Here is a 24356-nt window from a genome sequence, read left to right as displayed (position 1 = left end):
TGATCTACCTGGAGGATGGTTAACGTGGAAATGGGTCAGAAAATAGAATCACTGGAACTGTTGCTGAGCAGCAGGAGTATGGTTAGAGGGTTTGGGCTTCATCCATGAGGTATGTGCTAGAAGTCCAGTGCTCGGTATTGAAAGGGGGGGGGGGGCTGCACCTCATGTTCCTGCAGAGATCAATTGAAAGAGAAGCAACATCTCAAAACTGGGAAGGGGGATAAAACAGAGAGAAGATAAACGATGTATTTACAGGGACAAATTTGGAGCTACTCCCATTGACAGGGGCCCAAAATTTGATCCATAATGTAAAAAATGTATTATTGTCAATAAGCATTTATAGCTGTCACATTCAGCCAGAGAGGGAGAAAAGCAGTGCCTTGTATTGTTCTCTCGTGTTATCCAGGGTTACCCTTGATTTGCTCTAGAGCCTGTTGCCTTCCTGCTCAACAGGAAAAATAGGGGAGTCCTAAAAAACAAACAAGCCATAAACCAAACTGCAGTCCACCTAATGGACTATGTAGGGTTGTTAAGACATATTCAGAGAATGGCTTCTCCAGAGTTGGTATAGTGTATGAAATGAGAGGGTATTAAGAGAAGAATGTACAAACTTCAGATGAATGCTAAGGCTATTGACTTGATATTGGATTCAGAATGATGATGTATCCTACAGCAGATGTCTGGGATTTTTCTTTGAATCCCCCTTCTCATAACTTATATCAAACTTTGTTTTAGTGCCTTTTTTAAAACAGAGAAGTTATTCAAAGGCACAAAGAAATTCCCATTGAAAGTCAGGGGGAAGTGCACCTGTGTCTTTGAAAATCTTCCCCTAAAACAATACATGTTCATCCCCACACCCTTGCTTCCACCCTCCCTCCTGCTTTTCCCAAAAAGCCAGAGGAAATTAAGCAAAGATTCAACAAGTACAATGAAATTTCAGAGTCAAAGTTCAAAACACCATCCCCGCCTCACTCTGTTTTGCCTTAGTGTTACACAGATTTTGAAACATGGAGGTTTGGATAGCATGGTCTGATTTGATTTTTTTTAAAAGAACTGTACTCTGGGTCCTGATAGTCAGCAAATGATTCCTTCCACATTTTGTAGCTCTTAAACTTCCAGCTACCTGAGCTGCAGGCATAATGAGTAACTGTACAGTTAGCTGTCCAGTTGCTATGAAAGATGAATGCAGTTAAATGTGAGCAAAATTATTAGAAGCTGTTTCTCAAGATCAGGACTGATGTGCTGTCGAGCCCTGGCCAGCAGAGTAGGAGTTAGATGATGGTAAAGGTAAAGAGACTATATGTCCCAGTTTTACTGGGGCATTCCTGTTTTTTTTCACAAACTTCTTCTGGGGTATCATTTAATCATTCAAAACATTTTTTAAAAATAACTCCTCAACATTGCTATAGCAAATAGAATTTGCACTGTGTTTGCCAGGAAGAATAGAGTGGAACAAGTGCTCATTGTGATGATCAGTGTTTGGTATGAAAAGAGAAGTGAAATGAGTGTACATCCCGTGATTGGTGATGTTTTGCTCAATAGGTAACCTTTTTCAAAAGTGGCCAAGCCCCACTTTCAAAAGTGATTGAGAGATCTAAATCCCATTGACTTGGCTCCTAAGTGATGACTAACTTTTGAAAATGGGGCTTAGGCTTCTAAGTCATATAGGCCTGGTCCACATTGGGTTGTGCTGCCCAGGGGTGTGAAAAATCAACACCCCTGAGAAATACAGTTAAACTAATCTAACCCCCAGTGCAGACAGTGCTAGGTTGACAGGAGAATTCTCATGTCAACCTAGCTACCCCCTCTCTCGGTGCGGTGGGGTACCTCTGTCGACAGGAGAAGCCCTCCCATCGATGTAGATAGCATCTTCGCTGAAGCTGCGCCACTGGTAGTGTTTTAAGTGTAGACAAGCCCTTGGGCACTTTTCAAAATTTTACTTAAAGTAACGGTTAGCAACACTTGTTCAGTGTTTCATGCAAAAAATCAATCCGAGATCAAGGATGTGATTTCTATGTATGCTAAGGCCCCTTTATGTTACCAAAGGGCTGTAAAGTGGTCTTACTGTGAATGAGAATCAGGTATTAAGTTACTGGAAAAAATTCTCCATTCTGAGCAATATTCCTAGGTTGCAGTACTACTGGGAGTTGGCAGTAGTGTTGACACTGCTCATTTAAAAACAAAAGTTGACTTTTATTTTTTGTATAGTGTAAATAATGGCACAAGGGAAATATCTGGGGGGGTTTATTATAAAAACATGGCCACCTTAGTTAAAGGTGTAGCTGCAAATGAAAAATAAGTGCATTTAGGCCCACTTTTGCTTCAAAATGTATAGAAACCATGAAAAGTCTCTTTTTAGGGCAGGGGGAATTGTTCTTGCTTGTTTCTTTACATTAGAAGTTCAGATCTTCTCTACCTTGGGAGGTTTCAGAGTAACAGCTGTGTTAGTCTGTATTCGCAAAAAGAAAAGGAGGACTTGTGGCACCTTAGAGACTCACCAATTTATTTGAGCATAAGCTTTCGTGAGCTACAGCTCACTTCATCGGATGCATATATGCATGCAAAAATTTTCATGCTTTGTGTGTATATAATAAGATCTTCTAAACTTTCCACAGTATGCATCCGATGAAGTGAGCTGTAGCTCACGAAAGCTCATGCTCAAATAAATTGGTTAGTCTCTAAGGTGCCACAAGTACTCCTTTTCTTTCTACCTTGGGAAACTCTTATGGTGACTGGAGAACTGGTTAAATATTTCTATTGCAAGAGAAGGAAAGCTGAGCTATTGACAGGGAAGGATTTTGTGTTTGTTTTTCTGTTTGATTATTTCGGACATTTTAACAAGTTTACAAATCCTTGCCATGTAAATATCAGAAATAAAACCATCATTACAACAGTAGCTTTTATTTAAAGAGACTTTATACAGGAAAATAGTCATCAGGTCTGTCTTTTTAACAGGATGTTACCATATTACAGAGGGAGCATCATTAGAAAACCTATAATAGGTTGTTTCTAGTGATGTTATTAAGTTGAGTGAAATCCAAATATACATATAGTTAACAGACCAGGGGGTGTCTATCAAATGTTAATTGGACACGTGTGTTGGTATTTTTCCAGGTGAATGTACTTTGAGTATAGAATAAAAAATACTTAGATACTTGGTTATCTATCTGTCCTCTGTTTATTTTGTATGTAACTGGGGTGTTAATTTTTCCATAACCATGGCCTCCCATATTTTTTTAATTGTTCTTATATGGGAGAGGGGAGGAATTTTTAGTCAGACCGATTAGAGCTCCTACTTTGTAATCTTCTATTTAACTCCAAGGCCCAATAAACACTCAGTTGAAAGGATATCTTTCTTTAAGTTTCAACACTCCACTTTGTCATTTTAAAGTGTGAGAACTTACAAAAACTTCTTCAGTCTCAAGCAATCCCCTAGTAAAAGCGTAGGGGAGGACCAGACTTGACATTTGTGGTGATTGAGGTTTTAAAAAAAAAAAAAAGTGGGAAAAAGCCCTTTCTCCCCTTTAAAAATCAGAACCAAACCCAACAACCGTCCTTTAGCCCTTCTTTATACACAAGAAAGAAGCAAACGAGCACAAACCACTGTTTTAAAAGTCTACTGCAGATTACATTTAAAGACCATTGAAGCATGAGGTTTTGTTGTTGAGGGTATAGTTGGACCTGTAAAATACCTAGGGTGAAGCTTTAAGTCCTTTATTATGAGGATAAGATAGCCACTCTCTTTTCCCCCTTGAACTGGTGAGAATTTAAGTTAATTTTTCCTTAGGTAACAGGTCAAAAGGAGCCCCACAGAACTTTCAATTATCTGCTTCAGCACGGGGCCATATGGCAAAATGAGTTTTCTTTTCCTTGATTGGACAATATTTTACCTGGGGGTTGTTGTTTTCCAGTGCGTTGATGCCTGACTAAATATGTTCAGGCACGGTCTTCATGGAAAGACGAGGCAAACTTTTCTGTTAAATATTCCTTGCACTAGTAATCAGTCTTGGAGGGTTACAGATTGGCTTGCAAACCAATTAAAAAGCCAGCTTCATCCAAAGGGAGGGGAAAGCTGGCAGTGGGATGCTGCTGCTTTTCCTTTGCTGTATACCCCCAAAACAGTTTGGCTTAAACTGGTTTTATGCCATATAAAAAAAAAAAAAAAGGGCTGGAGGACCTCAGCTGATCAGAGTACTAAAGGTCCTGGGCACGCACCATAGAACGTATTGGTTTTGAGCTTGGTAGTTCTCTTTTTACAAGGGGCTGTGGATTGTTGTAACACAGTTAGGGACTGTAGGAAGAGGCAAGTCTTCCTGAACTTTACTCCCAGCTTGAAGTTTTAAGAAGTAAGTGGGAGGAGAGGGAAGAGAGGGAACTATAGACAGAGAGAGAGAGATACACAGAGAGAGAATTAAAATGTCAAGAGAAAAAGGCAAAACAGAGAAAAAGCTAAATGGCTTTGGGGAGAAGGGGAAGGAGAGGAGCCGAACATCCCTGATCATCATTCAGGCTGTTAACCGCAGTATTTTCACCTCTGCAGTCTCCCCCGCTGCTGAGCGAATCCGCTTCATTTTGGGTGAAGAAGATGACAGCCCTGCACCCCCTCAGCTCTTCACCGAACTGGACGAGCTTCTGGCTGTTGATGGACAAGAGATGGAATGGAAGGAGACGGCAAGGTGAGGCATTTTCCCTTTACTCTGAGAGGGAGGTGCAACTGCTTGGGAACCTTCATGGGAGAATCGTAGAAAATAACATCCCTGTTTAGGGGATGGTTCAGAAGTTGTCCTCCTCTCAAATTCAACGAGTCTCTTCCATAAGGGAGACCTTAGTGATTCATTTCAGCCTTTATCTAAATCTTCCCTAAAACAGAAGATCTAGAGTACCGGATTTGTTTGAATTTATACTTTATCCAGAGCCAAAAGTGTACTTAGTGCTTTGCAAACAGGTAACTCATGCTGGCCAAAATTGGGTGGCGGAAGTTAAGCTTTAAAAGCTCCGTTAAAGCTACTTCTGTTTTGGTGCCTAAACATGAATCTAGGAGCCCAATATCATATACAAGTTCAAAAACTTCAGTCTTGGACTTTGTCCTCAGTAGCTGCAAATGACCTTAATTTTAAATGAGTAAAAAACACCCCAGTATTTTTAAAAAAAATTTTTTTAAAAGCCAGTTATTCCCTCGGGGTATTTGCTAGAATAGATGGACCATTTTGATTTTTCTGATTTTATTCTCTGTTTTGTACTCTGGAGTTAATTCAGAGCTGCATGCTTTGTCTGATAGTCCACGCAAATTGATTTTAGACCATTTTGTGAACAATGCATACAGATAAATTAGATTGGAATGATGATAGAAAATCATGATATCTGCAACTAATTTAGAGAGCAGTATTAGCTGTTTATAATTGCTTCTATTTAGCATCTCAGGCTTGCTAGGCTGACATTTTTCTGTACAGTGACAATAACTTTGGTCTTGAAATTTCATCTCTTTTGTGCTCTATGGGAAGCTGCATGAAGTATTAGATTTGGGTATTCCACTAGAGAGAGGAATTCAGAGTAAATATTTTCCAGAGCTTTTTCCTCTCCTCCTGCACCTTTTGAATATTAGCTTTTTGTTTTCCTTTATTGTAGCTCTGCAAAGCTCTCTCTCCATCTTCCAATCTTAAAGGTCTCTGACCATGTTCTGGTTAGTCCCTCTTATTTGGTTACCTTAATCGTCCTTTACCTTTGATTTTTAATGAGCCACTCTACCTTGTCCCCTTATCTTCATTTTACTTTTCAGTCTCTTGTAGAGCCTATTTAAAGACTCTTCACCTTTACTCTTTAAATTCTTGCTTATTGGTCTTTCTTTTCTCCCTGTATTACTCTTTTCCTTATTATTAGTTCAGTATTTGCATTTTGTTGTGTGCATCACCTCTCTGCTTTCTAAAGCTGATTATTCCTTTCACTGCCTATACCACTTTCCCCTTTTTAGAAGATCTAATGATAAAAATTAACAATTTATCCATTTTCATGTCTTGTATCTAAACTTATATTTCCTTATGTGGACAGAATGTGCCTTTTTCCTTCAGTGTAAAAATAGGCCAGGAGGTTTCTCTTAACTCCACAAATATTGCACATCTTTTAGGCTGCTCTTTAATTGTGATTATAAAGAGGGAGGCAGCGTATGCCTGATGAGGAGCTGTTGATGTGAATTTGATTTGGCTTAGTGGGTAAAAGACAGTATTTAATTGTAAGGACCCCCTTTCAGAGCCAAAGGAAATGAGTCTCAGCTAGGTTTTTCATGAGGGATCACTAAAGTAACTTGAGGGACACTTACCCACAGCTGTCACGTAATTTCAAAGCAGCCTTCAGGTAGGTATAACTTTGGAGGATGGGCTCTTCAGTTTGCTTTATCAAGTCACAGTATAATGAAGAGGAATAGTTTTCCTTTAAATGCTGTATGCTTTATGCAGTGCCATGCTGCTTTGCTGGAACTGCTAGATAGGACTGTGTATATGAGGACCTTTAATGGTGACACTGTATGTAGCTTACATGCCTAAACTGCGTGACATTAGAGCCACTGCAAAAATTCCAAGCTTGACAGTCTCTTATTCAGAAAGCGTTTTTATTTTGCTGCTGACATCTATGATATGTGAAGTTTTTAAATGTTTCTCTGACAACTTGCAAAGCAAAATCTACCGTAAGCTGAAGAGTGACTGCTTCTGCAAGACATACTAGATAGGACCACCCAACTCTGTGCTCCAGCCTGTAGAGGAGCTGCCCAATCCACATCTCACCACTGTTCACTGTACAGGAACTCCTCATTTAAAGTCGTCCCAGTTAACGTTGTTTTGTTGTTACGTTGCTGATCAATTAGGGAACATGCTCATTTAAAGTTGCGCAGTGCTCCCTTCTAACGTCATTTGGCAGCCGCCTGCTTTGTCCATGGCTTGCAGAAAGAGCAGCCCGTTGGAGTGAGCTGGTGGGGGCTTGGAACCAGGATGGACTAGCAGCCCCCCATCAGCTCCTCGAAGTTCTCTGTGCGGCAGCCGCCCAGCAGGCTATCAATTGCCCACAGTTCAGCTGTCCCTCCCCCTACTGCCGTGTTCTGCTCCTGCCCTCTGCCTTGGAGCTGCTCCCAGGAGCCTCCTGCTTGCTGTGCAGGGGGACTGGGGAAGAGGGGAGCTAATGTCAGGGTGTCCCCTTCCCCCGTACTCCTGCCCCCCGCTTACCCCTTCTCCATATAGACAAGGGTGGAGACAGGACAGGGCTCAGGACAGAGAGAGCTTGCTGGCCGCAACTGCTGTCTCAACTTCCTGATCTTTTTAAAGGCAATGTACATAGAATGGGGTCAGCGTACTTAAAGGGGCAATGCGCATCTCCCCCCCACAGGGGGTGTGTGTGTGTCTGTCTCTGTCTGCCATGCTGTCTCCCCTCCCTCCATTTGCGCTGCCTTGTAGAGTGTGAGGCTCCATTAACAACATGTTAACCCTTGACGGCTCAGCCGAGTGTTAGTTCATCATTTAGCAGTAAGGCATCTCCTGGGAAATATCCTACCCTCTGACTCCACCACCTCAACCAAGCTTCACAATCACCATGGCTGTGTACAGTATTAAATTGTTTATTTAAAACTTATACTGTATGTGTGTGTGTGTATAAGTTTTTTGTCTGGAAAAAAATTTCCCTGGAACCTAACCCCCCTATTTACATTAATTCTTATGGGGAAATTGGATTTGCTTAACATCATTTCGCTTAAAGTCGCATTTTTCAGGAACAGAACTACAATGTTAAGCGAAGAGTTACTGTATGGTATTAATCCCCAAAGGAGGTTTGAGGATTGAATTGAAACCGTGTCCCCATCAGAACATAACATTTGCATTCAAGAGTTATAGCAAATCGAGCTGCTGTCTCCCCAAGGCCGTACCTATATAAAAATAATTGGTAGAGGTCATAAAAAATTTCTAGCCGCGAGTGAAAAGATATGAATAAAATGTATATGGTGTCCCTGGCTGCTTTAGCAAATGTTGCCGTCAGGTTCATTGATGTTACCTATATTAGGAGCACTCAAAATAGATGGGCAGCACCATTCTGAGTGTCGTCTAACCCTGCTCAAAGTATGGCTAGCCAATCCAGGACTTAAAATGATTTGGGTAGAGGGAGCCCGTGTACCTGTGGGCTCCCAACATTGTTCAGACTGGTGGAGTTCAGCCATTGGTAACAGTAGAAGCTTTTTGAGGAATGTTCCTAGTGTAGCCAAGGTTCACATGGGACTGTGTGAATTCATCAGAGCCGTACAGTAACAGCAAAAGTCATGGCTGTTGAAAGGTAACAGTTGAAGGTTGGTTGGGTCATTAGCAGTTTTTGTTCATTGTGTTGTTACAAGCTGCAATTAACTCAGTTGGTATGGAAGTCAAAGCCATTGTGCTTCCAGGCAAACTTCTTTGCAGTTCAGCAATAGTTAAAGGACACATTGTAAATTGGCAGCAAAATGAAAAGGCCTGAAACCTGAGCAGTGGCCTGTGGCTACTACTTGAATTTTTGGATCCACTGCCGTATGCTCAGGAGCTAGTCCAGTTTGCCAGTAATGAGGCTGTCATACCAAAAGTCTGATCCTGTGATTGCACCAAAAAGACATGAAACGGTTTTGTGGTCTTTGGAATTCATTTTGTTCCTTGCTCTTCTGGTGAGCAATGTCAAACAGCGTGTTACCTCCATTCAGTATGTTCCAAGCTAGGATTGCCAGGCATCTGGTTTTTGACTAGAACGCCTGGTCGAAAAGGGAGAATGGCGGCTCCAGTCGGCACCACCGACCGGGTTATTAAAAGTCCAGGAGGGGGTCTGGGGCCAGGGAAGCTCGGTGTGTTGCCCTCGCCCTGAGTACCGGCTCTGCGGCTCCAATTGGCTGGGAACCGTGACCAATGGGAGCTGCGGGGGATGGTGCCTGCAGGCACAAAGGCAGTGCTCACCGTGCAGAGCCGCCTGGCCACCCATGCGCCTAGAGGCCACAGGGACCTGGTGGCTGCTTCCTCCAAGCTACAGTAACCGCCGCTGGGACCACCCCCTCCCCTGCACATCCCAGCCTCCTGGCCCAGCCCTGAGCCCCCTCCGGATCCCCAAACCCCCCAGCCCCAACCCCAGGTGGCGTCCTCACTCCTCCTTGCACCCCAAATCCCTCATCCCTGGCCCCACCCCCTGCCTGAGCCCTCACCCCCACCACCCATCCCCCCCTGCACCCCAGCCCGGTGAAAGTGAGTGAGGGTGGGGAAGAGTGAGCGATGGGGGGGGGGCTGAAATGGAGCGAGTGGGGGTCCAGGGCCTTTGAGAAGGGGCGCAGCACGGGTGGGGCCTCTGAGAAGGGGCGGGGCAAGGATGTTAGGTTTTGTGAGATTAGGAAATTGGCAAACGTATTCGTAGCCATGTGATGGACTGTCTAAGAATTGTATGCAACAAGGGTCCTTGAAGAAAAAGAGGCTCCTTCACCCACTTTTTGTGGACACGCTAGAAATAATTTCATCCCTTTCTTGGCCTACTGACCAGTGCAGTTGTTAGCAATGTTACACCATGGTGGGTACTGAACTGCCCCCTAGTAGGTTCTGAAACCATGATTAGAGTGTAAGGAAATGGTTTGGGGAGCATTTAAATGCAGCCACATCAGATTTTTCTAATGTACGAGCAGCTGGCTGTTTGCACCGGGACCGGCAGTGTCATTCTGAAATCTGAAGCATGCAGTGTCACTGCGCACTTCGGGGAGTCTTCAGATGCTGCATTTTCTAAAGCTGGGGCAGTGTTGAGGGCCCGGGAAGCATAACTGAGGTTTTAAAAAAGACTTACTGGTTTATTTTGCTCTGAATTAGTCAAAGTGATCCAAACTGGGTGTTGGATGGGAGTGAGGTGCAGTGAAGCCAGGTGTGTAGAGGTCAGGAGTAGAACTGGACTGAGGTGATGAAAAAAATTTCAAATAATCAAGCCAGCAACCTCTTGCCCTGAATTGATTTGTTGTTACGCTACTTTTATAGACGTTCTCTCTTTGAATACCAGGAAACTCCACAATGCTGAATTCACACCACAGTAAATATTAATGGGTACATGTATGGTAGACCCTTACTGGAACACGCTTCGCAAACAAACCTTGAACCTTAGCAAATGGGGTCCCTGCATCCCACCTCTAGCCCCGCCCACCATGTGGAGGGCTGAGATCTTCTCCAGTCCCACGGCTGAGAGGTGGAGAGGTGACAGATCCTCTAGCCCCAGGGCCACTGCTGGACAGAGTGCTCCCCTGGCCCTGGGACTGGAGGATCTGTTTCTCTCCCTGCCGCCCCGCGCTATAACAAACCCTGGCTATACTGAACACCTGGTTTGTATCCCCTGCGATTCATTATAGTGAGGGCGTACTGTAGCACTTAGGCACATCTCCTCCCCTTTGATCCCCTTGAAAGTTCTTCCCTTGTCCGAGAACGTTCTCTTTGCTCAACCAACTGCAAATGCAACTTTCTGCATTTGACCTCCAACATTATTTTATCAAAAGTGATTCTGACACCTAAAATCAGTTCTAGCCTAGGCCTTGGAGGATTGGGTCCTTGGTTATTTTTAATAAAAGAGAGTTTTGTGTCCCAAACTGTGAGAGCTTCTTTTAATCTCATCTTTTGAGACTTGATATCAAGGTACATAAATATCAGCTGTACTGAACATATTTGTGCTACCTGGGTATCTGCTCAGTACTAACTGAACTACCAGTGTTCTGCTCCAGCATGCAAAGGGCTCACTTTATAACCCCTAATAAACTCTTCAGGGATATTCCAAGAAGAGCGGGTCCTACCTAGGACATTACTTATGGGAATGCAACTGAATGATTATAATATTATTAGCAATTCTGAGATGGCTGAATTATTTAAATGATTAAATTACAAAAATTATACTAGGACTGAATCTCATTCAATTGTAGTGTGTTTTTGTTTTTACTCTGATGGGGCTTTAACTTGGTGATTTTTAGCTATGCTAATAGTAACTATAAGTAATGAGCACTGACTAAGCACTGAATTGACCCAGGCAACTTACTGTCCCTCTGGGCTATTGAACACTAACCTCCAATTTAAGGGTTATTTTAAGTCACCCCTGAATCAGAGCTAAATATGACTAAAACTTGAATTAGCTGAGATTTTTATTTTTCTGCTAATCTCTGTTCATCCTTTCATACCATCAGCAAACAAAGCCAGGTGAATAGGTGGAAATTAAGAGCTCTACGGTATGAGGGAATGTGAAGGGTAAATAACCAAAAATATAACTAACAAGAAATTCTTTAAATGTATCAGAAGCCTGAGAGATTTGGAAGGTGTGCTGGACTACCAGGCAGTAAAGGGAATAATAAAGATATGCAGAGAAGCTAAATGATTTCTTTGCATCAGTCTTCACCACTCAGGATGTTGTGTGTGATACCTATCTTGAACATATTCTGTTTTCAGGTATCAAAGAAAAGGAATTTTCAGAGATTGAAGTGTCAAAAGAAGAGGAATTGGAACAGATTGCTAAACTAAATAAATTTCCAGATTAGGTGGTAGACACTGAAGAATTCAAAGGGAGTTTAAGAATGAAGTGATTGGGAACCAGGTTTTTATAGGTATTTAGATGCCTAAAGATGCTGATAGGCTTTTAGTGGGATTTTCAAAAGCACCTAGGCACAAGCTTCCATTGATTTCTATGTGACTTGGCTTGAACTGCAGGAAGTCTCCACCTAGGAGAATGTTTGGTTTGTGAAACAGAATTTGCAGGAAGATCTATTCAGTAGAGCTTTAGGAGTGCATTAAATATAGCAGTTAACAGTTCAAACACTTATAAAAATAAGTTAAAGCTTACTTTATCAAAGCTAAATATTGCAGATTATATGGAGAAAACCAAATAAAAACCAAATCCAAATCAAACATGGGAAAGTGCTTTATTGTGAATTATACACCTTCAACAAAAATGTCAAGGTCTTTTTAATTTTCAGGATTTATGTTCATGCAGGGTAAAATTCAGTAAATCAAAAAATCCCAGCCTCTGTAGACCTAACAGTCCTCCTTCAGTATTTTCAGACCAAAGTCACAACATTTTGTTTGGGTAAAAAGAAGTTTTTTAAAAGTCTCAAAATGTTTATTCTCAAAATCTGTTAAAATAATATCCAGGAATAGCTTAAATTAAGCATGTTTCTACTCTGAAAATCGATTATGTAAAAATGTCATCCTTACTCATGGTTCCCTGTGTACACCAGTTACATCTGCTTTCTGTATAGAAAGAAATTAGTTTTTATGAGTTTCACTTTCTTTTGCTAGCACTGTAGTGTTAACATGTCTAAGGAAGAAAGCTGATTTTTTTCCTCCTTATACCTCCTTGGAATTGTTTACTAAGTTCCAATCAGTCACACCTGTGCAAACCAATTGAGGGTTAGGCAGGGGCTGTTGAGGGCAGAATTTGACTTGCAAAACTTTGTTACCTGTGTTGTATGAGAAGGAAAGAACCCACCTGGCTGTTGGTTGCGCTAAGTATTGGCCTGCAGGTCACACTCTTTCTGTATGATCTGATACACTTAGGCACAATAGTGAGAATTGAAGATATTTCTTTCTCTTTGCTTTTGAAGGTTTAGGCCTGATGCTTTAATGCTTTAACCTGATGACATGGTTTTAGGTGTGTAAATAATGTTTTACATGCAATGGTATTTAACCTTTGCTCTAATCTTCTACTAGGGAGATGAGCTTGCAGGTTTTTCCCCCCAGGAAAATGCCATTGAATCATTAAACAACTAGATACAGAATGTAGAAAGCTAATAACTTTTTTTTTTTTCAATTAAGAAGGGCTTCATGCAAACTGATTCCTCCCCACCCCATCCTGCCCAATTTTGATTTTGAATGTTTCAGGCGAGTTAGTGAGTTTTCTGACAAAGGACTGTCGTCTTTATTTATAATTTGAAAATTGACTGTACATGGTTGTCTTTCACATAGTATCGTGAGCAATAATGTACCAGAGACAATGTAAAGTGAAGGTTCTGTGTTTCTTGACCCAATGGACAGACTCCAAACCAGGAATTAAGAGACCTGCATGTTGATCCCAGTTCTGCCAACAGGGCTGCTGAGTAACTTTGGACAAATCACTTCATCTCTTTGTGCCTCAGTTTCCTCTTTTGTCAAGTGTTTTGATGCCTATGGATGAAAAGCACGATATGAGAGCTGGCTGCTTTTTATTGATTGATTCTTCCCCTCTTATGTTCAAAGTGTGACCAGGCGTAAGAATAATAAAAATCCGTGAACTAAGATTCATTAGTAATTTCTCTCTCATGATATATTTCAGTCATTTTACTTTTCTGCTTGTTTCAGCTTACCTGGTACCTTTAAAAACCATGGCCAAAAATGTTCAAATTTAGGTGTTTTAGGCATCTAAATGAAAGTGACCTTATTTCCAGAGGTGTTGATAATCCATTGTCCTTTGGGGGCTCTGGAGACTCAGCACCTCTGAAGATCAAGCCACTTTAATCTAGGTGGCCCACTATGGATTAGGTGGCTAACTTGGAAACGTTTGGCCTGTTCAAATACTGGGTGGCATTGGTGTAGTTGTTGCATTTTATTTCCTTTGTCTTAATTTAAAGTGATGTGTTCATGACCTCATGTACGTTTAAACCTGTCAACACCCGGTGACATTCTGGCTGTTGTGCCTCTTTCAGAAACGCCAGAGGTAGCATTTTTAACGTATTCTTGCTGCTCTGCCCTTCCATAGATGGATAAAGTTTGAAGAGAAAGTGGAACAGGGCGGAGAGAGATGGAGCAAGCCTCATGTCGCTACGTTGTCCCTGCACAGCTTGTTTGAACTGAGGACGTGTATAGAGAAAGGATCCATCCTGCTGGATTTGGAGGCCACTTCTCTCCCTCAGGTAGTGGGTAAGTAAGCTTCCATGGAGGCTCTTTCAATAATCCTCCTTCACCCCCCCCCCCCCCCCCAATGTTCTCTTCCTCAGAGCCTGAATAATGGCTGTCAGTGAAAGTGAAGGAATGAGCTTGTGGTTGTTTTGTCAACATCCAAAAGCCAACCATGTCCCAGGCTTTCCGGAATGACAGGAATAGCTGCGGCTGGGTGGCCTGGAAGATACAAAGTCTTTCACCTGTAGCATACCGCCGTGCTTGGTTTGGTTGTGACTGAAAGCTATGGCCATCTGATGGCTCTTCAGTTGCCTATGCAAAACTGTTGGTGCTTTCAGTCCAGCTCTGAGTGAATAGCCGTCCATGTCATAGGAACCACCGTTACATTTGCCATGAACTAGCACTTCGGTTGGCCATCTCACCTGAGAAGCGAAGCAGTGGATGAGAATGGAGAGTGACTTATTCTCTTGCTCCTAGAGGTAATTGCTCCCAGTCAGGGTTCAGGCACATTAGAGCAATGTGGGGTAGCTTGCATCACTGCTACCTGTGTTGTCACTGTTCTGTGCATGAAGGGGGATGCACGTTCCACTGCTGTCAGACCTTATGTTTTGGGCTTTGCAAAAGCACTTAGTGTTGGCTTACCTCTGCTTCCAGTGAATTCACTGGTAATAGTCCCATTGACTACGGAATTAGGCTAATGCTGAGCGCTACATTCCACAGTTCCTCTTTGAGGGACTTACTCTACTTGCTTCTAAAACGACTGTAGCGAATTCAGGGTAGAGCTGTTCCAGAGCTAAGCATTCAAAAAACATGAGTTTGTCCTCAAAATATCATGGAATTGATTTTTAAAAAGAGATTTTAAAAAATAATAAATCTTAGGTTATTTTTATTTTCTTTCACTTTTTTGTAGGGTTCACATTTCCAAGACTTTCTCTGTAACCATGAGAAGTAGATTTTTTTTTTTAAAAATCTCTTACTTAATGACATGGCTCCAAGAGCTGAGGCTTGAATTAAAACAGCAAATATCATTAGTGGGCAACACTGCAATTTAATCTTTGAGAATATTTACCGTCTCCTTATTTAAGGGAAAAATTATAGAGACATTTAATGAGAGAAACTGAATTCCTTTTATAATAAATTACCCTCTGAATTGGTATTCCTCTTTCTGTTTATTATTAATTCATGGTGTAACAGAATAACAGAGAAATACAGTTTCCACATCTAAGGTGATATTCAAGCACGTCACTTGCTTTCCACATCTAAGGTGATATTCAAGCACGTCAAGCATAATACCAACTATAAGAGCATAGCAGTGACAGTCCCTGTTAGTTAAACCCTCACCGGGGACTTTTTGCTTTGCGTGGCATTAAAGAATTCATAGATTGGATCTCACTTTGTAACAGCAGAACTGAGCATAGTTTTAGTGGTTCCGTTTTACCTATTTGCTGATAGTGGTGATACTTGCTTGAGGACTTCTGAGCTCTCCTCTGCTTTGTGGATTCTTTAAGATTCCTTTTTCTCATTGTTGGGGAGGAAGAAATACCCTTGAGTGAGATGTTTGTGACTCAAACCAGTGACCTAAGTCTGTCTAAAAAGCACGTTCCCCAGCTCCTTCCTATAAACAAAAAATAAATGGCAGCATGATTTTATCTAAAAAGATGTAACTGGCAACATCAGTAAATTTCCCCAGCATCCTCTTCTGCCTCAGCTCTAAGCCAGGGCTAAATTCTTTGCCAGGTTGCTTTAATATGAATTTTTAACTTCCTTGTACTCTGGATTTACTCTTAGTTAAAAGCATGCACTTATTACCTTTTCTTGACTGAGGGAAATTCCTTAGCCCAATCCCTTATCACCCAGAAATCCATTTTTGTTTCCACACCTTTGTTCTTACAGGAATCCCAGTTAAAAGCATTTCCCTAAGTCGTCTTCAAACCCAAACTGCCTCCTGTAACTTGAAACAACTTTAACGAAGATTTCTCCCCAAAACTTTGAGCATGCACTCCTCCACCCCCAAGAAACTGGGCTTGTCTACAAGTGGAAGTTAGTCCAAAACAGCTAGGGTATGAACTTAAAGAGCAATAGGTATTCTGCACTAACTCCTTCTGTGGATTCTCTTATTCGGCACGAGGGGTGCCCTTTTGTGGTTTAAGGTTAATCCACTTCTGCATTAGCTATTCCAGGCTTTTCCTCTGTGTAGATAAGGCTCATCTGAAAAATGGCAGGAATAATGGGTATAGGTAGGTTTGTATGATTATTGCTGAAAACAGAGCCAAAGCAAATACTATATCGACTTGACTTGGGACATTAGACATCAAATAAAGAATACCCTTTAAACTAAGAAGCACCCCTTATTTTAAGTTCACCTTGCAACTAGACTGATCACCAGACTGTAGGCCACCAAATAATCTTCCGTTGGTGTCAGCTTTTACTTGCTACTGTCCTGATTGGATTCAGGCTCTGTATGGCAATACTACTTCCATAAGCCATATAGACCCTCTTAGCAATTTAATTTAATTTTAATTTATTAATGCAAGAAGGTGTCAACTGTATTTTGATTGACACTAGGTGCTGGGTGGGAGGAATTTCAAATGTCAAGTGTTATCGTAGTCTCCAATCATGCAAAGACCCATTGAAGTCCTGTATTTGCCCTGTTATCATTAGAACAACTCAAAGCTTATTTTCTCCATTGACTTCAGTGGGATTACTCACTGCATAAGGTCAAGCATGTGTACATTTCTGCAGGATCACGATCATAGATTGTAAGCTTCTTAGGGCAGGACCGGTCTTCCTCTGTGTTGTGGATAACACTGAGCAAACTATTTGTGCTCCTCAAATAACAATTTATATTTATAAATAACTTGCATACACCTACAGAACAGTGTACAAGAGCCATTGATGATATACAATTATTTGTCCAGCCACAGCTTGCAAATAATAAACCATTAAAAAAATAAAATAAATTGCACTTGTTTATACACACAACTGTCATCTTTGATGTTTGGAAAAAAATTGATACAGTCTGTGGCAATCTGATTCTGAAACAAGAATAGTAACCAAGAGTGCACCTGACCAATGCTTTGTGCTCTCCATGGGTCCTGTTTTACCTTTTGGGTCCAATTTAAGGTCTTGATCTTAATCTTCATGGCCCTCAATAGTTGTGGGCCAGGCTAAGGCTACACAGGCAACCACCTCATCATCCGTGATCCTCCAAGACAGCTTTGCTCATGAAGGACATGGAAACTAGAAACGAGTGCTGGTTGAAAGTAAGAGGAAGAATTGTCATGAATGTTTTCTTGTGCTTTTATTTTTATTTTATTTCAAAGGTCAAAAAAGTGCCCAGCTCTATAATTGGTTGAAAAATTGGGGGGGGGGTGTGGAGGAGAGAAGGGGAAATGAGCCTTCCCTCACCTCCTTTCTATTGATGCCAATATTTGAAGAATGTCAACCAGCTCTATTAGAAATGCTGCAGTGGCCTTTTGAGAGCTAGAGGCAGAGCTTTTGTGATGCTGGGTCTTAGGTGGTGGAGCACCTTACTGGAAGAGGTTAAAATGAGATAGCGCATCCTTTTGCAGAGGACACCCCAGTGCAAAACCAACCTTAGCAACCCTATTAGCCACAACAGGAAAGCAGGAGGTAGAAGGAGGATTGGAAAAGAAGGGGAGGAAGAGAAGGAAGGAAAATAAAGTTGTAGCACCAGAGCATAGGTAGGGATGAGCAGACTCCTCCACACTGATTGTTATGTTTATCCTTGTATTGTATTTCACATTTAGATACTCCTGTGATTGGAATGCTAAAAATATCTAAGGGCTTGTCTACGTGGTGCTGCAATCTGGACTACAGGGTTGTGAAATGTCGTGTGCTTTAACATGTTGCCCTCTGCCCCATATAGACCCCGCTGCCGTGCACTAAAAGGTTTCTAGTTCACGGTGATGTAGTTCCGTTTTGAACAGGACTAAGTTCACATGCACTAGGTACCTAGTCGGCTATGAATTAGCAGCCTTCTCTGCGTCCGTGTGAAGGGAATTCTACAGGCTGTGTGTCGCATCGGAGACAAAACTTTCAAGTTCACATCTGTTAGGAAAAGACTACATCACAATCGCTGCTGCGTAGAGAATGTTTCTCAGATTTTTGACACAGCTGGCGAGACCAAAAATTGATTTGGCAGGCCAGTTTTCAGAATAGGGTGGTAAAAGGGCATAGGACTTGGCCCACGGTGTGAGTGCTCTGTGCCTACAAAGGCGGGGACTGAAGGGAAGTGAGAGGATTTGCTCCACAGAGCTGCTGATGTCTTTTGAGCACTATGGCAAGATGTTTTTTATATGAAAAGAGCTATAGCATTGCATGACCTATGCTGTCACTGCTGACTGCTGTAAATACTATATTCTCACTAGTGTATGAGAATTTTCAATAAAAGAGGAACAGAAAACAAGCTAGTTAGAGTAATCTCTGGTGGAAGCACAGTTAAAGTAAATAATAACTTGGTTTCAGAATCAGTAAAAATAGCATAATTGATTATTTTTTGAAAGTTCTCCACATAGAAACAGTGAAATATTGTTTTGTAGGCTAGGCTCAAAATGCATCCTAGTGTAAAGTCATCATCAGGTAAGGCATGTTCCTTTATATTCGAAGAGCCAGATTTACCAAAGCTGCCTTTAACATCAGGCCTACAATTTTGAAACGCCCCAAGTTTTGTGTGCTAATTGGGTTAAACAGCTGCTTTTACGTCTGTATCTCGTACGACACCAAGCACAGTCTCTTTGATTCATAACTAATAACTCTGAAATTTGTATGCAAAAACTGGAGATAAAATACCCAAAGACAGCCACTAAAATTGGAGACCCAAAACTTTAATCGCCCAAAATGAGAGGGCTGGTTGAGGCTACTTTGAAAATGTGGCCCTAAATATTCTTTTCTTCCCCTTAAATCTGTGCTCTTATCACTAATGAATTAAATATAAAATGAATAGCTATGGTTGATATAACTGTATTTCTTGCTCTGCTGCTGTGGAAGCCAGATAGGGACAACTAGTTAACTGCAAACACTATTCCTGGAGTTTTTCAGTCACTGATGACTTTGTTCATGGTGATGACAAACAAGAAAGTAAAACTCAGATTTGTTTCTTTGTACTGTATCAGAAACATGGAAGGTGGGGAAGAGTAGTTTGCCAAGTGGGAAAAAAAAAAAGATAAAATTGACAGGGAAAGAAAAGTTGAGTTTCTCAACAGGTGTTTAAAAAAATAAAATATGAACAGTAAAAATTAAATGGAAAAATTGCCCAAAGCCGCCTCTTTACAAAATGTCTTTTGTCTGCACACATATGTACACACATGCACTCAGGTGAACTGGAGTAGAAATTTTAGGCCTTTTTCTTAGTGATTTGAAAAAGTGTTAATTCTAGGTTGGCATATGAGATCTGACGCCCTGAACTATTTGAGTTGGCAATTTTTTGCCCATTGTGCTTCTAACTTCCGACCTTTTACTTGTGCTAATTAAAAAAAAAAAAAAAAAAAGTAAGAGCTGACACCTTCCCTCCAGGAACCGAAACATTGACTGAATTAATAAAATGGGTAACTTAGTATATGACTTGGATGGGGAATAAAGATTTTCAGTAAATGTGTCTCTCTCTTTTGTTTTTATAAGGATTTCCCTGATATCGGAACTGAATGAGAGGGTTGATGAGAAGGGGGAAGGGTTGGAATGGGGCTAGAAGCAGTTTTATGGAGACTCAGTTAAGGCAGAAACATGCAAGTGTTAAAACAATACATTTTTGCCTGAACTGACAATACTGATGATGGTCAGCAGAGGTGATGATTCCAATGCTGGAAGGGTCCCTCCCTTCTGCAGATAATTTATGAGTGAGGCAGTGGTAGTGGGTTGCAGGAAGAGTCTTAGTAAAGAGCAAGAAAAAGAGAATGCACTTGGATGTGAGACCCCATAAATCCTGGAATATTTGCCTTTGGATGACTTTCCCAAGTTCATATTTATAACAGAATCTCTTTAGGAATCATAGAATTGAGAGTGAGTTCTACCTCATGTGGTTGATGTTAATTTACTGTGGATGTAGGGGTGAACTATGGTTTAATTGTTCAGTCATTCCCAGGAATTTAACTCCATAGTTCTTGCTAAATTGCATTTACCTGGAAACCTATGGAGTGAAATACCTGCCCTATTGAAGTCAGTAGGCGTTTTGCCATTGACTTCAGTGGGGCCAGAATTTCACCTGTGGTCTTGCTGTCTTGATGACCGTACGTATCCATGAGCATTTTTCATTCTGTAACGCAGATTCTTTCCCTTTCTGGATGACAGAGAGCATTCCTTACCCCTGAAGTCAATGCAATTACTCGTGTGAGTGTTGTGGGATCTAGCCTTCTATTGGTATGATAGCAGTGTTTCTTCTAGGGACCTCCTGGAACAGGGCTAGTGACTTTTGGAAGACAAACATACTTAAGTTTTGTTTCAAAAGAAATTCTTAAAAGGGAAACCTACTTTTAAAAATAAAAAAATCACGTTATTAAATAAAAAAAAGTGTTAGAAGAGGGAAAGCCCTTGAACAAGTAGGGTGAACTCAAGAAACCAGACACTTAGCTGAAGGTAGCAGTCTCATAACTGTTAAAGTAACTTTGCTCTTTGTGATTTTCTCCCCCCTCCATTCCCTTATTTCTTATTGTAACAGAGATGGTTGTTGACAATCAAATCGAGACGGGCCTGTTGAAACTAGACATGAAGGACAAGGTCACCTACACGCTGCTCAGGAAGCACCGGCACCAGACCAAGAAATCGAACCTACGCTCTCTGGCTGACATCGGGAAGACCGTCTCCAGTGCAAGTAGGATGTTTACCAACCCTGATAATGGTAATGCAGAGGCCAGTTGGCTATAGCCTTCCCTTTGAAAGAAACCCACAAAAAACTAACTCCATTGCCATCTCATGACCATGCTTTTTCTAACACACAAGTAGTGTAGTGTGCCCTACTGATGATGCATCAGTTATGGGCTCTGCTCCTGTGGCATGTTGCTCTGTCCATATCTTCACTGGACTAACTGGGTGAACACGAGAGGGTACAGTGTGAGGCATCTGATAGCAAAATACAATAATCCCTGGGGCTCACAGAGTAATACTTGCAATGACACTTTCAGACGATGTTGGGGAGGTGATACAGATCAGTGAGTGTGTTCAGTATGAGAACATATAGGGAGAAAAAAGTGCCTGAGACCCTAAAGGCTAGTTGTGTAATCTTATATAAATATAGACCATGTTTTTATGTATATTAAAGTTTCTTATAGAAGGTGTACATAGACTTTTAAAGGAAGGCCCCTGAATATTAATATAAGATAGTAAAAACGAGCTCAGTTTTTAGTACACTATGACCATTGTTCGGTGTGGTGAAAGCTGATTCCATGAAGCTTTGTTCATCCTAAACAAAATCATCCTATGCAAATGTCTGTATGTATATAAACAGATATAGGGGCATGTGTGTCCCTTAAACATGCATTTGTATGTGTGTATTTGTAGGCACGTATGTGTGTGTAGTTTATACTTGCACTTTATGCATAAATAGCAACTCCATAGCTAAAAGTGCATTGAGATTTGAACTTCGTAAAGAAGACCTGTTAGAAATAGTATCCAGAAAAGCAAGAATAACACGTTAAGCCAGTGAGAGGGCTTCGGCATGGTTTGGAATTTTGCAAACTATCTAAGTGTTGTATAAAGAACAGTTACAAGTTACTGTTTTAAAATAGCAGGAAGTCAAAGTGAGGTGATGGTAATAATACTGTACTAATGGCAGTGAAGTCACTCCGCTTTCTGCATTCTGCCTCCACTTGCATGCCAGCATCTCTCTCGTCATATTTTATTATTCAAATAACTATTCCTCTTTCATGCTGTCCTTTATTTTTGAGGCTTATTTGTGTGTATTTGTGAGAGAGAGTGAGAGAGAGATACTTGCTTTCAATAATAAAAAATACTTATTGCATACCAGTGCCTTGAATAAAGCTGCATTCAGACAGAGAAAATTAAGGTGGAGTAGAATCAATCATGGGAGTGTCTTTGATGTGAACTTTACCAAATTCTCAGGCAGACATTCTGAAAGAGTGAAAAAGGAGGCTTTGGTTCCAACAGCACCGTACAGAAAATTATACTTGTGCTAAACTTAAATATAAAGGAAAGAATGATAGGATTTGCCATGTTAAATCAGATGGTTGGTTCATCCCAAAGAATGTGGGGCCTGATGAAAAGCTGTTGAAGTCAATGGAAGGACTTGCACTGACTTCCGTGGGCTTTGTTTCAGGCCCATACTGCAAGTAGAAACGTCATGCTATACCTGATGCTTCAGAGAAAGATGTATAAATTGCTGTCATGCGCCTAACCTACTATGTAATGTACATTTGGTTAAGGGTACTTAATTCTTTTATGATCCCATAGACAACCATTGAGATTTGATTACCTTTATCTTAATGTACATAACTGTTCAGAGTGTAACCTCTTACTATGAGCTTGGGACCTCTAAGTGCTACTGTAATTCACATAGTAATCAAACAAATATTTTTATTGGTTACAAATAAAAATAATCCAGCCATAGTATTTAACTCTGGCCTCCAGTGTCAGTGAATTTCATAGGTTTAAGTCTGTGGTGTCGGGAGTGCTAGAAACCCTTGTGATAATCTGATATTACTGTGTATGACATGGTTAGGATTGGAGACTCTTCAGAACTGGTAAGGGATTCATTGACACTAAAGGGTGAAAAGTACATTGTAGAGAATGTGCATTCTTCTCCCACACTTTGTTTTCTGTTTTTTTTTAAATTTTTACAGTCCCCCATATGTATGAATGGTCTCCCTCCTCTTTTGTGCCAGCTCTTCATTCAGTCCTTCACTTTTGCAGCTAAGCCCTTCGGTGATGAAACACCAAAATCTCCAACCATTTAACAGAAAACCCAGCCAAACAAAAACCAACCCAAAACCCTGCAACATTATGAGATTGAATTATCAGCAGATCACTTGTGTATTATGTATCTTAACAATATTCTCTGTCTCTCGTAGCTTGTAAGCCCCTGGGGCAGTCATGGTGTCTTCCTCTATGTATTGTAGAGAGCTGAGCTTCTTGTCAGAACTGGTTAAAAAACATCGCTGATATAATTTGGAAATTGTGTGAGTGAGGGATAAGCACATAACCCTCATCTTTGTGTAAATTAATTTTTAGCCTAAAAAAACAACGCTTACTCAAGTTGGGTCACCAATATAATGGCTAGTTTTTTCATTCATTTATTTTTAGTGTTGGAAGAAGCATTGTGGTCCAGTGGCCCCACTGAACTGGACTTGAGACCCAGTCCTGTTCCTGGCACTGTCACTGATCTGCTGGGTGACCTTTGACAAGTCAGTTAATTGTTCAGTGCCTCTGTTTCCCTACCTATACAAGGGGGGTAATAAATAATGAAGTGTTATAAATTTTAAGTTAAATAACTTAAAGTTTAAGTAAAGTACTTTGAGTGCTGAGGATGAAAAGGGTTATATAAAAACTACGTATAATAATAAGCACTATTATTATTTATTAATGCTTTTATGAAAAAAAAAGTAAAACCAAAAGTACCTTTGGATGCATGTATGTCACTGCTTGGATTTGAGTGGGTGACCCACATTTACATCTTAAGGCAGAATTTTGCCTTTAAACCTATAGAAATGTAATGAGAACAAGACAACAGCTGGTTTTTGTCATGCCTGATAACAATAAAAGTGCCACCAGCCCATAGTGATTTCTGCCAGGTAGATGGTTCCTTTCAACAGTTCCATTTTGTTTGCATTGTTTTGAAGCTTTCATACACTTTAAAATTTTTATTAAAGCTAATGTTAAAATTATATAATACATAAGTTAAGAAAAGTTTCAGTACATCTGGTTATAGTGCTTAAATTATTCAAAAGTACAAAGGTTGGTTTTAAAGTAATACAATATGTATAGTACATAATCAGCAATAACCCAAATAAGATTAATAAATTTAACGATACAATTATTACTACTGTATATAGGAGGTTAATGAGAATGGTAGTGATAGTTCCTCCATAGAAGAGATTTGTGCCTTGCCTACTTCTCAGGTCTCTGTGTAATAGGTTTATAGGCTGATAAGATATTTAAACAGCTGCTCTGTGTTCTGCCAATATTAGAACAGATAACTTCTAACCTCCAGTCCACCCTTAAAACAATTTAAACTAAGTTACCAAACTGAATTTAAAGTTACCATTAATTTGACTGTGCTTATACAATGATGTGTATGTTCATTAAAAAAGTATTGAGGAAGTGACATTTAATGAGGTGTAACTAGATTATATAACCTACTACATGTCGGTTAAACCTCAACATTTTATATAACTTATTGGCACTTAATGTGCAATAAAGATTTTTAAATGTGTGTTTGGAACCCATGATTTAACATGTTATCCGATCTTATTAAATTGTTCCTCAAAATAGTTTTCTTTACTAAACAATATTTTAACTGTATGACTATGCTCT

The 24356-nt window shown here is 40.6% G+C and overlaps 1 protein-coding gene across 7 annotated transcripts in view; it reads left to right on the top strand.

Moving 5' to 3' along the window:
* The window catches only part of SLC4A4 (solute carrier family 4 member 4), a 261671-nt gene that overhangs the window by 106501 nt on the left and 130814 nt on the right, over positions 1–24356 (top strand). For 3 of the 7 annotated variants that reach the window (XM_073340388.1, XM_073340382.1, XM_073340384.1), the window contains exons 4-6: positions 4541–4676; positions 13717–13877; positions 20530–20682. In XM_073340388.1, the coding sequence (XP_073196489.1) occupies positions 4541–4676; positions 13717–13877; positions 20530–20682 (450 nt within the window). Of the gene's footprint in view, positions 1–4217; positions 4677–13716; positions 13878–20529; positions 20710–24356 lie in introns of those variants that run through there. The other 4 variants (XM_073340383.1, XM_073340385.1, XM_073340387.1 and 1 more) reach the window with 3 other exon arrangements.

This window comes from Lepidochelys kempii, chromosome 4, assembly GCF_965140265.1.
Source record: "Lepidochelys kempii isolate rLepKem1 chromosome 4, rLepKem1.hap2, whole genome shotgun sequence".
NCBI lineage: Eukaryota > Metazoa > Chordata > Testudines > Cheloniidae > Lepidochelys > Lepidochelys kempii.
The sequence above is the reverse complement of the archived record's forward strand: the minus strand, read 5'-3'. Positions and strand labels throughout refer to the sequence as shown.